At 40.3% G+C, this 16781-nt stretch overlaps 1 protein-coding gene across 3 annotated transcripts in view; it reads left to right on the forward strand.

The window, feature by feature from the left end:
* Positions 1 to 16781, forward strand: part of LOC120774150 — a 58465-nt gene that overhangs the window by 26999 nt on the left and 14685 nt on the right. The window contains exon 1 of one of the 3 annotated variants that reach the window (XM_040103558.1): positions 16200 to 16513. The exons of the other annotated variants lie outside the window; for them this stretch is intronic. Coding sequence (XP_039959492.1) covers positions 16511 to 16513 — 3 coding nt within the window. The 5' untranslated portion in view covers positions 16200 to 16510. Of the gene's footprint in view, positions 1 to 16199; positions 16514 to 16781 lie in introns of those variants that run through there. 3 annotated transcript variants of the gene reach the window in all.

Here is a 16781-nt window from a genome sequence, read left to right on the forward strand (position 1 = left end):
TTCCATTTCCGTTTGTTGTACTTGGTATGCTGCACTGTCATTTCCTTCCTCTTCCTTACTCTACTCGAGAATATCGAAAAGTATATGTGGTATGTGCGTGTGAAAAGCTTCATGTTTAAGTTCTCAAACTTGCCCACTCTCTTTAGCCCGCAATATGAACACTACCTGAATGCTGCCATATTGTTATTTCGAAGATTATATATTCTTCTTTATTGGCCTAGACTTCGCTTACGCGATTATAGCCGAGTTAACAAAAGCGCGCCAGTCGTTTCTTCTTTTCGCAACGTGGCGCCAGTTGGAAACCAAGCGAAGCCAGGTCCTTCTCCACCTGGCCTTTCCAACGGAGTAGAGCTTTTTTTAGAGGACGGGAATAATGAGTGACTTATAGAGTTTGATTTTTAATCGTCGAGAGAGGACTTTACTTCTCAATTGCCTACTTAGTCCGAAGTAGCACCTGTTGGTAAGAGATATTCTGCGTTGGATTTCGAGGCTGACATTTTTGGTGCTGTTAATGCTGGTTCCAAGATCGACAAAATTATCTACAACTTCGAAGTTATGACTGTCAACAGTGATGTAGGAGCCTAGTCGCGAGTGCGACGACAGGAGATATTTCGTCTTGCCCTCGTTCACTGCCAGACCCATTTGCTTTGCTTCCTTATCTAGTCTGGAGACAGCAGAACTAACGGCGCGGGTGTTGAGGTCAATGATATCAATATCACTGCTATAGAAGATTGTACCTGCTCTATTAAGTTCTGCAGCTTGAATTATTACTCCAGCAGCAGATTGACGAAGTCGCACGATAGGGAGTCGCCTTGTCTGAAACCTCGTTTGGTATCGAACGGCTCGGAGAGGTCCTTCCCGATCCTGACGGAGCTTTTGGTATTGCTCAACGTTAGCTTACACAGCCGTATTAGTTTTGCGGGGATACCAAATTCAGGCATCGCGGCATAAACGCAACTACTTTTCGTGCTGTAAAAAGCAGCTTTGAAGAATCAGTTTGTTGACGGTGGGCTTTAATCTTTCACACAATACGCTCGATAGAACCCTATATGCGATGTTTAGGAGACTTATCCCACGATAGTTGTCTCCCTTTTTGTGGATTGGGCAGAGCAAACTTAAATTCCAATCGTTATGCATGCTTTCGTCCAACTATAGTTTACAAAGAAGCTGATGTATGCTCCTTATCAGACCTGCGCCGCCGTATTTGAATAGCGCGGCCGACAATCCATCGGACCCTCCGCTTTGTGGTTCTTCAAACGGGTAATTGAAGGTAAACGGTTACAGAACGTCATAAAACGATGAATCTAAATATTTGAAGACTTCTACAGAACTTAAATGAAGCATTGATGTGTACTGAGTATAAATATATGTTTTCACAAAATCCAACGTCCCTAAATCCGGACTCTTCAATTTATGTTAGAACCATGTACATTAAGCCATATCTCTCCCTCGTTGTCGTCTTCCTTGATGGAATTGTGGTTAAGACTTCTTGTACGCTGGACCGTGATATCTGGATCTGATTTATCTGTATTAATTTTTGAGGAAGGTTTTCACTTTCTGTTGATCCTCTTTCCACTCAACCACTCAATGCACGCTAAACGTTCAACATGTCGTTAATAGGCATAAAGTAGGCACTTTCCTTCTCTTTGACATCAGGCAGTACTTTTCGATCGTCCACAATTGCTTATCTCATACCTTTCCAATACTTTATGAACACTGGCAACCCTGCACTAACCCTTATACAAATATGCATTGGTACAATGCATATGTCTCTCTACTTATCTCATGCTCTCGCTATATACTAGATATCGTACCAACTAGCTTTTACCCTCCGCTTTTCGTTACCGATAACTGTATATGTACGTATGTATTCGGCATTCGTACCTTCGGCCAGAAAGCTTTCATTCATTCATCCCTTCGTACGCGCTATACACGCTAACGCTAGCCGCACACGCTTCTCCCAGCGTAAACACCTGTTATCCACACACTCACCTGCGAACACACACAACTAATTACTCACATAACGGTAGTTGTTTTACAAATCATATTGTGCTCGCGGTAGGTACATGTTGCACCATTCCAAGCGACGCACCTTTGACATTGTGTTAACTAATACAAAGTTTTGCAGTTGCCACCTGTTTTTATTTGCGCGCCGTCCGTTTGACATACATAAGTTCAACTTGAGTGCAAGTAGTATATGCGTGTTAGTGCTTGCACTCGTTAGCTTTATCCTCATTTGAACTTACCTCATCACACACCTCACAGCGACTTACGGCGCTGTCGCAGACTAATATGAAACGTTGCCATATTTTGTCCCTAAGCAACAAGGCTTATCCGCCGCCATTTGACTTGAGCCAATTGTCCTGCCAGCGCAACACGCACACATATGCCTTTATTCATCGCACGGCGTCTTTTGTTGCGCGCTATACAAGTCTCGCTGTGTGCGTGTGCTTATAATCTTGTTTGGCAACATGTCAGCACACATTTTATTAGACAAAACAAAACCTGTTGGCCATGTTATCGCACTTGTTCGGCTGCCAAGCCAAGCCAAGTCGTCGACTGCGTGTGTAAAGCTAGCAGGTACTTGATTGCATGTAACCCAGTTCCGCTCCCACCACAATTCAGTACCAGCCGTTTATTAGTCTGTCAGTTTTTGGCAGACGTAAGGTTTAAAATATGCATGAATTTAAATATTTTTAGCATTTACTTTATGGCGGGGAGGTCAATGGGAACAAAGGACGCAACAAAGGTGTTATTTATTCATAAGCTTCGGCCTATCACCTGCTTAATGACGGCAATGCAGGCTTAAATAATCAAAAATTAAGTCCTGTGGTTGTGGCTATTCGGAAAGAATGTTAAAATGATTGAGCGAAGGCGTAGTTATTTAGGAAAATAATAATTACTTGTTTTGCCGAATTAGAAGGTGACGTCTATGATTGATTAGGTATATTCTTAAAGCCCCACCAAACTCAAATTTGATGCGCTTATCTTGAATACTCCGCGGTTCGCGGCACACAATGTCTTCATCGTCTAAACTTGTGCAACATACAACCTTTACTTTACTTTAAGTCTCGTACACCAGTAACAAGTAGAACATGTTGGAAAGCGGAAAATTCTTCAATTATCAATTATCTTATCCTCGTCCTTAGCTTAAACATTATTTTTTAAGTAAAGCGGTACTTTATTTTACCGGCTTTTCTAACCTCTTTTAAATACTACAATTTGAAAAAGTTGAGTGGAAAGTTAAAGAACTTTAGAAATAGTATTAGTAGTACATTTCTGATATGTAATTGGAGTAGATGGTTTGAGTTGCAAGTTTCGAACACTATTTTTTCGACAAATCTGGCAAGTCGGTTTTATACCAATCTATGTAAACGAAAATAATATTCAGTCACTGATCGATTAAGCTAAAGTCCTTGTACGGGAAACTCTTTTATTTGACAAATTTACAGGCACCGTGCCTGGCCAGTGCTTGGGTAACTCCCGCGCCGTGTTGTGATGTAGTTTGAAAGTCACGCTGTAAATTCGCGGGAAGCTGGCTGCCAGCTGGCTATATAAGTAAAGCAAGCACCGTACCTGGCCAGTGCTTGGGTAACTCTCGCGCCGTGATGTGATGTAGTTTGAAAGTCACGCGGTAAATTCGCGGGAAGCTGGCTGCCTGCTGGCTATATAAGAAAAGCAAGCACCGTGTCTGGCTAGTACTTAAGTGACTCTCGCGCCGTGATGTGATGTAGTTTGAAAGTCATGCGGTAAATTCGCGGGAAGCAGGCTGCCTGCTGGCTATATAAGTAAAGCAAGCACCGTGCCTGGCTACTGCTTAGGTGACTCTCGCGCCGTGTTGTGATGTAGTTAGAAAGTCACGCGGTAAATTCGCGGGGAGCTGGCTGCCAGCTGGCTATATAAGTAAAGCAAGCTCCGTACCTGGCCAGTGCTTGGGTAACTCTCGCGCCGTATTGTGATGTAGTTTGAAAGTCACGCGGTAAATTCGGGGGAAGCTGGCTGCCTGCTGGCTATATAAGTAAAGCAAGCACCGTGTCTGGCCAGTGCTTGGGTAACTCTCGCGCCGTGTTGTGATGTAGTTTGAAAGTCACGCGGTAAATTCGCGGGGAGCTGGCTGCCAGCTGGCTATATAAGAAAAGCAAGCACCGTGTCTGGCTAGTACTTAAGTGACTCTCGCGCCGTGTTGTGATGTAGTTAGAAAGTCACGCGGTAAATTCGCGGGGAGCTGGCTGCCAGCTGGCTATATAAGTAAAGCAAGCTCCGTACCTGGCCAGTGCTTGGGTAACTCTCGCGCCGTGTTGTGATGTAGTTTGAAAGTCACGCGGTAAATTCGGGGGAAGCTGGCTGCCTGCTGGCATTATAAGTAAAGCAAGCACCGTGCCTGGCTACTGCTTAGGTAACTCTCGCGCCGTGTTGTGATGTAGTTTGAAAGTCACGCGGTAAATTCGGGGGAAGCTGGCTGCCAGCTGGCTATATAAGTAAAGCAAGCACCGTGCCTGGCCAGTGCTTGGGTAACTCTCGCGCCGTGTTGTGATGTAGTTTGAAAGTCACGCGGTAAATTCGCGGGAAGGCTGGCTGCCTGCTGGCTATATAAGTAAAGCAAGCACCGTGTCTGGCTAGTGCTTGCTTAGGTGACTCTCGCGCCGTGTTGTGATGTAGTTTGAAAGTCACGCGGTAAATTCGCGGGAAGCTGGCTGCCTGCTGGCTATATAAGTAAAGCAAGCACCGTGCCTGGCTAGTGCTTAGGTAACTCTCGCGCCGTGTTGTGATGTAGTTTGAAAGTCACGCGGTAAATTCGCGGGAAGCTGGCTGCCAGCTGGCTATATAAGTAAAGCAAGCTCCGTGCCTGGCCAGTGCTTGGGTAACTCTAGTCTCGCGCCGTATTGTGATGTAGTTTGAAAGTCACGCGGTAAATTCGGGGGAAGCAGGCTGGCTGCTGGCTATATAAGAAAAGCAAGCACCGTGTCTGGCTAGTACTTAAGTGACTCTCGCGCCGTGATGTGATGTAGTTTGAAAGTCACGCGGTAAATTCGCGGGAAGCTGGCTGCCTGCTGGCATTATAAGTAAAGCAAGCACCGTGCCTGGCTACTGCTTAGGTGACTCTCGCGCCGTGTTGTGATGTAGTTTGAAAGTCATGCGGTAAATTCGCGGGAAGCAGGCTGGCTGCTGGCTATATAAGTAAAGCAAGCACCGTGCCTGGCTACTGCTTAGGGGACTCTCGCGCCGTGTTGTGATGTAGTTTGAAAGTCACGCGGTAAATTCGGGGGAAGCTGGCTGCCAGCTGGCTATATAAGTAAAGCAAGCACCGTACCTGGCCAGTGCTTGGGTAACTCTCGCGCCGTGATGTGATGTAGTTTGAAAGTCACGCGGTAAATTCGCGGGGAGCTGGCTATATAAGTAAAGCAAGCTCCGTACCTGGCCAGTGCTTGGGTAACTCTCGCGCCGTGTTGTGATGTAGTTTGAAAGTCACGCGGTAAATTCGGGGGAAGCTGGCTGCCTGCTGGCTATATAAGAAAAGCAAGCACCGTGCCTGGCCAGTGCTTGGGTAACTCTCGCGCCGTAATGTGATGTAGTTTGAAAGTCACGCGGTAAATTTGCGGGAAGCTGGCTGCCAGCTGGCTATGTAAGTAAAGCAAGCTCCATGCCTGGCCAGTGCTTGGGTAACTCTCGCGCCGTAATGTAATGTAGTTTGAAAGTCACGCGGTAAATTCGCGGGGATCTGGCTGCCAGCTGGCTATATAAGTAAAGCAAGCAGCATGTCTGGCTAGTATATAAAAGTCAAAATTCAAGCACCGTGCCTGGCCACCGTGCCTGGCCAGTGCTTGGGTAACTCTCGCGCCGTAATGTGATGTAGTTTGAAAGTCACGCGGTAAATTTGCGGGAAGCTGGCTGTCAGCTGGCTATATAAGTAAAGCAAGCACCGTGCCTGGCCAGTGCTTGGGTAACTCTCGCGCCGTGTTGTGATGTAGTTTGAAAGTCACGCGGTAAATTCGGGGGAAGCTGGCTGCCTGCTGGCTATATAAGTAAAGCAAGCACCGTGTCTGGCCAGTGCTTGGGTAACTCTCGCGCCGTGATGTGATGTAGTTTGAAAGTCACGCGGTAAATTTGCGGGAAGCTGGCTGTCAGCTGGCTATATAAGTAAAGCAAGCAGCATGTCTGGCTAGTACTTAAGTGACTCTCGCGCCGTGATGTGATGTAGTTTGAAAGTCACGCGGTAAATTCGCGGGGAGCTGGCTGCCAGCTGGCTATATAAGTAAAGCAAGCTCCGTACCTGGCCAGTGCTTGGGTAACTCTCGCGCCGTGTTGTGATGTAGTTTGAAAGTCACGCGGTAAATTCGGGGGAAGCTGGCTGCCTGCTGGCATTATAAGTAAAGCAAGCACCGTGCCTGGCTACTGCTTAGGTGACTCTCGTGCCGTGTTGTGATGTAGTTTGAAAGTCACGCGGTAAATTCGCGGGAAGCTGGCTGCCAGCTGGCTATGTAAGTAAAGCAAGCTCCATGCCTGGCCAGTGCTTGGGTAACTCTCGCGCCGTAATGTAATGTAGTTTGAAAGTCACGCGGTAAATTCGCGGGGATCTGGCTGCCTGCTGGCTATATAAGTAAAGCAAGCACCGTGTCTGGCCAGTGCTTGGGTAACTCTCGCGCCGTGATGTGATGTAGTTTGAAAGTCACGCGGTAAATTTGCGGGAAGCTGGCTGTCAGCTGGCTATATAAGTAAAGCAAGCAGCATGTCTGGCTAGTACTTAAGTGACTCTCGCGCCGTGATGTGATGTAGTTTGAAAGTCACGCGATAAATTCGCGGGGAGCTGGCTGCCTGCGGGCTATATAAGTAAAGCAAGCACCGTGCCTGGCCAGTGCTTGGGTAACTCTCGCGCCGTAATGTGATGTAGTTTGAAAGTCACGCGGTAAATTTGCGGGAAGCTGGCTGTCAGCTGGCTATATAAGTAAAGCAAGCAGCATGTCTGGCTAGTACTTAAGTGACTCTCGCGCCGTGATGTGATGTAGTTTGAAAGTCACGCGATAAATTCGCGGGGAGCTGGCTGCCTGCGGGCTATATAAGTAAAGCAAGCACCGTGCCTGGCCAGTGCGCAGTTGACTCTTACATCTCTCTGTGCCGAATAAACTACGGCGAAGCGAGCGGTCAAACTGTCAATAAGGGATACTACATATTTGAGTGTTATGCGTCCTTCGCGCAAAGCCATTCGAAAAAAGATGCCGACAACTCTTGGTTTTTACACCAAAATAATGCACCGTCGCACATTGCATTGATTCTTCGTGAGTTTTTCGCTTGATTTTCAACCCTTAACGTGCCGCAAGCACCTTATTCGCCTGATTTAGCTCAGTGTGACTTCTAGCTATTCAGCAAACTTAAACGACTGCTTCGGGGAAACCGTTTTGGCCAAATTGAAGCCATTAAAGGTGAATCGTTAAGTGCATTAAAGGCTACTCCGGAAATTGACTTCAACAACTGTTTCAAGCATTGGAAAAACCAACCAATATGGTAATTATAGGTAGGAATAGGTGTTCTGTGTTCTCTCCCAACAATCCATCAGATTTTTCGAATATACATACTTATGTACATACAGTGTGCCAGACAAAACTAAAGCGCACGGGATCTGCCTTAAAGTCGGCATTCGCGGGAACCCAATAAAATCATATAAGTAGGCATTACGTGATGTTTTGATTGATTTGTATGTATTTGAGTTCATGTATTCTTGCCAGCTTTTAAAATTAGCTAAAATTAAACAATTTAACTTACTAAAATATTAGTATAAAATTAAATATATGGCTGAAGAACTCCGTGCCTGGCCATCTGGGTAACTCTCGACAAAATGTAAAAGCACATAACTAAGAATTTACATTAATTGCACATTAATTGTTTGTCAAACGGTTTTTAATGATCAAAAATGTTGGATATGTGTAGTTATTACCTAATTAGAAAAATATTAATGCATATTCAGATGCAGTTCGTCATTCAGTATGGTTGGTTGTATGTTAAAGAGAAAGATATTTCAATGGCTCGAAATAAGTATTCCGTGCCTGGCCAGTGCTTGGGTAACTCCCGCGCCGTGTTGTGATGTAGTTTGAAAGTCACGCGGTAAATTCGCGGGAAGCTGGCTGCCAGCTGGCTATATAAGTAAAGCAAGCACCGTGCCTGGCCAGTGCTTGGGTGACTCTCGCGCCGTATTGTGATGTAGTTTGAAAGTCACGCGGTAAATTCGGGGGAAGCTGGCTGCCTGCTGGCTATGTAAGTAAAGCAAGCTCCATGCCTGGCCAGTGCTTGGGTAACTCTCGCGCCGTAATGTAATGTAGTTTGAAAGTCACGCGGTAAATTCGCGGGGATCTGGCTGCCTGCTGGCTATATAAGTAAAGCAAGCACCGTGTCTGGCCAGTGCTTGGGTAACTCTCGCGCCGTAATGTGATGTAGTTTGAAAGTCACACGGTAAATTTGCGGGAAGCTGGCTGTCAGCTGGCTATATAAGTAAAGTAAAATGGCTATAAAGAGCAAGCAGCAGGTCTGGCTAGTACTTAAGTGACTCTCGCGCCGTGATGTGATGTAGTTTGAAAGTCACGCGATAAATTCGCGGGAAGCTGGCTGCCTGCTGGCATTATAAGTAAAGCAAGCACCGTGCCTGGCCAGTGCGCAGTTGACTCTTACATCTCTCTGTGCCGAATAAACTACGGCGAAGCGAGCGGTCAAACTGTCAATAAGGGATACTACATATTTGAGTGTTATGCGTCCTTCGCGCAAAGCCATTCGAAAAAAGATGCCGACAACTCTTGGTTTTTACACCAAAATAATGCACCGTCGCACATTGCATTGATTCTTCGTGAGTTTTTCGCTTGATTTTCAACCCTTAACGTGCCGCAAGCACCTTATTCGCCTGATTTAGCTCAGTGTGACTTCTAGCTATTCAGCAAACTTAAACTACTGCTTCGGGGAAACCGTTTTGGCCAAATTGAAGCCATTAAAGGTGAATCGTTAAGTGCATTAAAGGCTACTCCGGAAATTGACTTCAACAACTGTTTCAAGCATTGGAAAAACCAACCAATATGGTAATTATAGGTAGGAATAGGTGTTCTGTGTTCTCTCCCAACAATCTCTCCCAACAATCCATCAGATTTTTCGAATATACATACTTATGTACATATGTACATATATTTTCAAGAGATTTTCGAACAATACCATATCTCTTCTCAAACACTATAAACTCAAATAGATGCGTTATTGGTTGTCTTCGAGTCAAGCAGAATTACATATATTTATTGAAATGTAATATATAGTACATATATACATATGTACATATGCAAGTAGTATACATATATACATACGTAAGTAGATATATGCCTACGTGCATGCATGCCGATACAAAACTCGTATAAAATGTTCATTTCATTCGTTCGTCGCGGTGAATAGTCAGAAATTTTCTTCTAAAAATAACTCCTGTAAATTTCGAAACATAGCAGAAAACGAAAATGCTCTACATTCGTACGAAATTAGTATACATAGGGAGGGAAAAGAATACGATCAGCACCAGATACTTGTATGAAATCGGCAGTATAGCGGCACAACAACAAAAGCAATAATAATAATAATAATAAACGCAGTATAGAAAACACATATGTATGTATGCACTATGTATGTATATGTGTATGTGCTAGCACATCTGAGCATCATACGGTCCCAGAGCGGCCACTTAGTAGGAGATTGAGTAAAACGGTAGGCGCCGGAAAAGTACGTACTGCACACATTTGGCGCTCAGCTGCTGCAAAAACAATTTATGTACATATGTAAATATGTATGTGTGTATGCTTGTATCGATATTAACCATTAGACCAGGCAGTGCATTATTTAACGATATACACGATACGATATACTTGTATGTATATAAATGTTTATATGTATGTATATATATTTATATAAGCATGTATGCAGTTTGCTACTTTTATTATTGCAGTTGCATGTACAGACATTTACTTATATTTGGAGTATGCCGTTACTTATGCCCCAAACATGCCGTAACACTTGTCTGCTCAAATTTCCAACGCGCATAGTCATACATACATACATATGGTAGACACATTCACACATACGTTAGTATGTGCATATTTATGTTACTCTCTCGAAGGGAAAAGTCGATCATTTATCTCCTCCAACATTCGCTTCGCTTCGTGTCAGGAGCAGTCGCAGTCGCAGTCGCATCAGATCCCAACGGTATAGCAAAGATTGTAGCAGCACCTAAGATGTCAGTGGATTTGCGCGTTCAGCGACAATGTCAGTGGCATCCGCTGTCGTCTGCAACAGACAGCATAAAAATGTCATTAAATTTTCTGTTTGATTTTTATTTTCTGAACATTTTTTGTTGTCGAGCGATTAGAAGAGTGCAGTCAACTAATTCTTGCTACTTGCTTTTTTCTCTACTACATATAAACATACAAATATACCCACATACATACATACATAGAAATATACATACATATATACATATTTAAAAGCACTAAATGGGGAGCGAGTCAAGCATTTGGCGAGAGCGCTGAAGAAGCTGAGTGTGGAAAGTAATGCGCTTTTCCACTGTAATATTATAAATATAAGTATACCTTGATATATACATACGTGTGTGTATATGCTGTATATAAATTATATAGATATGTACATACTTATGTGCATTGTGTAGGTATATAAAATAATATGCCTTCCATTCTATTCGATGAGTATGCAATGATTGAGTTTGTCTATGTAAATTACTATAGCAAATCTAAAAAATTATACCATAATCAAGAAGAATGGTAAAATCAAATAAATCAAACTGTATTAAGGGATCGTTTCAGTGTGAAATTTTCGAGAAATCGTTTTTTTTATTTGCATTATCGGATAGTATACTTAAATTTTGAAATCGAAATTCAAATTATTACGGTCGCTACAGCGTTTCTTGTAGCAAGGGAACAGAGTGGGGAACATTGCGACTCCAATCTTTAAACGCATTTTTCTCAGAATGGTGTTTTTAAAATGGTTTCCACCTTAAAAGGAAGAGTTTTGAAGATATGTAGTTTGGATTTGGAGAGAAAATTTTTAACATCATTCGCTATCGTGCGCTTTTATTTTATTTTTTGAAATCTTTCTATTTTTTACGAAAAACTATCAAAAAAAAGGACCATATTCGATACTATTTGTTCAAATCGCCGCCATTTTGCCAAATTTCAAAAAGCCATAAGCTTCCATAAGCGATAGCCTTTCCTACAGATTAATAATCTTTTTGAAATTTTTGTTTCAGACCAAAATTGCGGCTGCAATCGTGGACATTGTGCAGGACCTTTTTTTACGTCTCACTTCAACAATTTATTTAACTATTATCTTCTTTATTGGCGTAGACACTGCTTACGCGATTATAGCCGAGTTAACAACAGCGCGCCAGTCGTTTCTTTTCGCTACGTGGGGTCAATTGGATATTCCATCCTTCTCCACCTGGTCCTTTAATCGATCGATTTAACTATTATACACCCAATAAATAAACATAAAAAAATAATAATTTTTTATTCGTCATGAATGTATTTATTTAAAAAAAAGCACTGAATAGTTAATTTCGACATCAAAAAATAAATAAATAAATCGCGAAAATCAGTATTATTTCGGAGGGTCATACTGAGACGATCCCTTAAGAAATTTGGTTTATGAATATAAAAACAAACCATAAATCTACGACGAAATTTCATTCTGACTATTATATTAACCGTTTTGATTAATTGTTGTTTAAAAGTATTATTAAAATTATTCATTTTCGTCTATCTTTTTTGATTATTCCATGAATGTCAGATTATTTTAATTTCTGCCAAGAATTTTCATTTAATTTTCTTTCATTTATTCCAATAACTTTACATATTAGTATTCTTTTATTAGATTTCTGTTTTAAGTTAAATTTTGATCCTAAATTATATCTTTAATCGTTTGAGAAGTGTACGCTGATCAAGCTGGTTAAATGAAATAACTTAAGTATAACCACAAAGCCATTAGTGTAGCATACTTTCAGGCGAACAAAATCTTTTATGATCCCTGCGTTCTAAATAACATATATTTCTGTATGTATGCCTATAGTATGTCTTTTCGTTTTTTGCAAATGAAATAGTAAGAGTGACGGGCGAAGTCAATTTAAGCATGCTCATCTGCCCGTCTCTTTGTCAATATATAACCGAGTTCGTCCTTCAGTTTTCGATATACTTACATATGTATGTACATACATATTATTCTGAATCCTTTTCTCTGAAAAAAGCTGCTTATTTGTTACAATCGCCGATATCGAAATTACTATAGCATGTACATACATATGTACATAGCTGGCATACAAATTTATCGATTAAAATCAAGTGCTCGTATGAAAAACTTTTTTAATTCTTCATGAAATAATCTAATATTTCAAAAATCGGACCACTATAGCATATACATATGTACATATATATATAGCTGCCATGCAAACTGGCCGTTGAAAATAGAGATAAAGCTGTTTTTATACCTTTTTATGCCATCAAAAATGCACATGCTATCCTTTCAAACTTCCATGAAAACAAAGTTAACGCTTTTTCTTGTCCGATTTGTATTTACAAGAAACTTTTATATTTTTTGTATATTATTTTCGTTAAATACTCATGCTAACGTCGGCGATTTTTCCAAATGCTCCAAATTCTTCGGCGTCATAATAGCGTATTTTCTTTCAAATATACTTATGTATGTATATTACAAAGGCATTTGTATGTGTGTACATATATGTATGTATGTATGTAAGCATATTGTGTGTATGTAATCACACCTTGTAATGCTATTTTTAGCCAAATTTTTATTACTTGTCCCCATTCCTTGTATGTACGTCTTTACAAGAAATTATAAGAGCACTATTTACATACAAACATACATACATACATATGTATATACGTTTTCAAAAGCGTTTTCCCTCCGAAAAAAATATATACATACATATGTATGATCTTTTATATGCATGTACATATGCACATACATATGTATGTATGTATGTACGAAAGTTCATGTTCTACTTAGTGAAGAAAAGCCGCCTAAATCTTACTGTGAAACAGCATAATAAATCATAAAATGATGTACATATGACTTTGTGAATTGTGTGTATGTATGTATATAAACACATGAATGTGTGCATTTAACATTGTTTGTGTACATACATATATGTATGTGTGTTATTATAACTGCATGTGAGTAGACATGTTTCTCATTGGAAAAGCGTTTAGAATATATGTATGTATTTTCTTGTTAATATTGTTTCCATTTAAAATTACGTATGTAGTATCTACATACATACATACATATGTATGTACGTACATATATGAATGTACGCTAAATATTCCATATACTTACATACATAAGTATGTTTGCTTATTGGTACCTGCATATATTTGTGTGAGTAATTTTTAAGTTACCGCGTAAAAATTATTTGCTCTTCTCTATTTCAAAAATAGTATTGTTAATGCCAGTCTACTGCGCTTATGTAAAATACATGCGATTACCGATATATGTACATATGTACATACATACATATGTACATACATGTGTATGAATAATTGTATGGTCTACGAACCAAAAAAAGCGCTGTACAAGTTCTAAAGCGAAATAAAAATGTATTTTAATGAATATTCAGAAACATTCCTTTGAAAGTAAAGTAGTCTAACGAATTATAATGCAAGGTACGATTTTCTTAAAGGGCGTAAAAGGCCGTACATTGTACATCGGTACAATTGTATGTACATACATACATATGTACATATGTAAGTGAGCACCCAGTATACTCAACCAAATAGAAAAACACGAGTCTTTTTTATATAAGAAACTCTACGTCCAGTGCATTTATTTAGTTAGTTTTCTAATAGGAATCGCCAGCACGTTGTATTTGAAATTCAAAATGCGAGTATAAACAAACCGTACTCATTATACTACAACTAGTAAATAAATAAATACATATGCACATATGTACATACATTCAATTGTACACATATTCATAGATTCGATTCAAAAGAGCAACACGCACAGAAGAGAGAGAAAGCGAAAGTTCTCATGTGTCATGTATGCTTCTATGCACACGAAGATAAAATATTCTTACAGGAATGTATTGCAAAAATAATCACAACGATCGGTTTTGCTGATCATAGCAGTGAGAGTGAATTTACTTAGAAAGCCTCAATATTACAACATAACTTCTTCGAAAATATTATGTCCTTTTGTCGCTAATATGATCCTTGAACCTTCGGTGTTGCTCTCTAAGTTAATCAATAAGTCTCTACTACGAAAGAAGCGTGAGCTTTTGGCTGAGCTCAATTCCCTTCATAGGCGGATGGCTATGTAACCGAAGCGATCCCATTATTCTTATTTTTTTATGGGTTATATAGTACATATGGATACATCATATATACAAATGTAAAAGATCAAGTCAGGTTGAATTTCTAGTGACTGTGTGTCTGTCTGTCTGTGCAAGCTCTAACTTGAGTAAAAATTACGATATCGTAATGAAAAGTGACACACGGGTTCCTTGGCAAAAAGCGAGCACGTAGTTGTAATCAGACCACTGCCACGCGCACAAATCGCCATTAAACGAAAACTTATTAGATAAGTGCCATAAGTAAGTTACCACTGTGATATCGCACAAGGCTACCAATAGAAAAGCACCAGTGGGCTCAAAATTAAAAAAAGGAGCGTGGTCCCGCCCTCTAAGAGGTTTAATGTACATACATATCTATCAAACCACTTAAGATACAATAACAAAACCCGCTCGAGACAAATTCCTTAAGCACCCCAAAAGACACTGTAAAAATTGATGAAATCAGAAGATAACCTCGCCCAGTCCCCATATAACGGTACTGTTGAAAACTACTAAAAGCGTGTTATTATAAATCAATAACAAAATACACCAGAGACCATAATTTTGCCCCCGAGAACGTACGAGAGGGCTTTATAGAAGCCGGGGTCAAAACAAGACGTTGGGCGTGCCTCCGTCCTTATAGGAAAACCCATATCTTAGGCCCCACTCGACCGATTTCAACCAAATTTGGCAGCAAAATTATTTTGACGATTCTTATAATGAGTGAAATCGGATTGCAACCATCGCTAAGCCATACAACAGAATTTTAAATTCCATATAACTTACTTTCTAATAGGGATAGTTATTTGACAGACGTGGTCCAACCTTTGAATACATTTCAAATGTGAAAAAGCTTCACTCCCTAGCTCAATTTTAAAGTCCTTGACATAGTAGTTAAAATATTTCCGTCGATGAAAAATTAGTTTAAAGTCTCATACCACAAATAGGAGCTAAAGCTCGGCAAAGCATCTAGAAAACTCAGAACATTATCCTTTTGGATTTGGGGGAAGCGATGTTATTTTGTTGCTAGGGTGTCATATACTCCAAGTATACTTAAGTAAGTCTGTTCAATACTTGCAAATGCATGAATATCCCGATTAATCACGCGTAAAAGCTCCCATTCTGTCTGATTATTGCGGTACGCTGCAGCGATCTCTATATAGCTACAGCGCTCTCACAGGTTGAATTAAAAATACAAAAATGAGAGCAAAGAAAACGGCAAAGGAAAGACGCCGAAGAGATTTCGATGTTGTTTTCGAAATTGAATATCGAATGCTGATTGAATGTAGTACTACGGCTATATTTTGGTAAATAGAGTAGCGGTGTTATACGCAGTAGCGTTACAAATTCAAACGAATTACACGAACCTCAGAAAAGTGAAATATTTAAAGCCGAAACTTTAACGAGAGTGACACGAATGCAAGCAGGGGGTTATTTTTGGGATACGCTTTTCAAAACGACAACAATAATAAGAATAACAACAGCAACATCATGAGACTATCGTTAGTCGCTGGCAACCGCAAAAGCAAAGCATACTGCCGTTCGGTCCATCGGTCGATATGTAGATATGAGCTAAAAATCGTAGTAGCGGCACAAAAACAAAAATAAACTACAACAGCAACGACAACGACAACAACAACCATGAGGAAGTGCGGAATTAAAACAAAAATTGTAAAAAGTATTCTAAATAGCATGAAACAAGCGTATGAATGAAACAACAAAAGTCAGCCGTCCGTCGTCAGACGGCAGAGGCGGTAGACGTTGAAAAAGCAGAAGAACAAGCAAGAAGCAGTAGCGGTATTTGACGAGTTAAGCGAACGCGATGATCGTAGTGTTGGTTGGTAGTCGCCGACGTAATGTTGGGTGGGATCGTTCAGATCGTTGGGAACGACGGTAAATTTTTCAAAATATAAATAAATATACCACAGAAATTGAAAATAAAAAAATTACAAAAAAATCGAGCGTGTGAAGTGAAAGAAATATTCTTATCGGCGCGGTGCAGTGGCGTATGTATTTAGAACAAATTGCAGAATAAAAAAAAAAGCGACTAAAACAAAACGGATTAAGTGAACGCGTGAATTTCTAACTGCGGCAGCAAGAGGGAGATATTGTGACACGAAATCGCTGAGCAAAAAGGAAATAATGGTAGGCTTGTGAGCAGGATATTAGCTTTTCTTAATGAGTTGTTTTGAGAAAGAAAGAAATACAACACAACAGAGTATTAGCATCGTGTGACAAGTGTATATGTATGTACATACATACATATATCTACGTTTTTTATATTTTTTTTTATAATTTTTGGCGGCATGAAAGCTAGTCAGTTGAAGATTTCCTGAAAATTTGTGCATTTATTTTTACTCAAAAAATATGTACATACATACATACTACATATACATATGTATATTTTTTTAAT

Source organism: Bactrocera tryoni, chromosome 4, assembly GCF_016617805.1.
Source record: "Bactrocera tryoni isolate S06 chromosome 4, CSIRO_BtryS06_freeze2, whole genome shotgun sequence".
Taxonomy (NCBI): Eukaryota; Metazoa; Arthropoda; class Insecta; order Diptera; family Tephritidae; genus Bactrocera; species Bactrocera tryoni.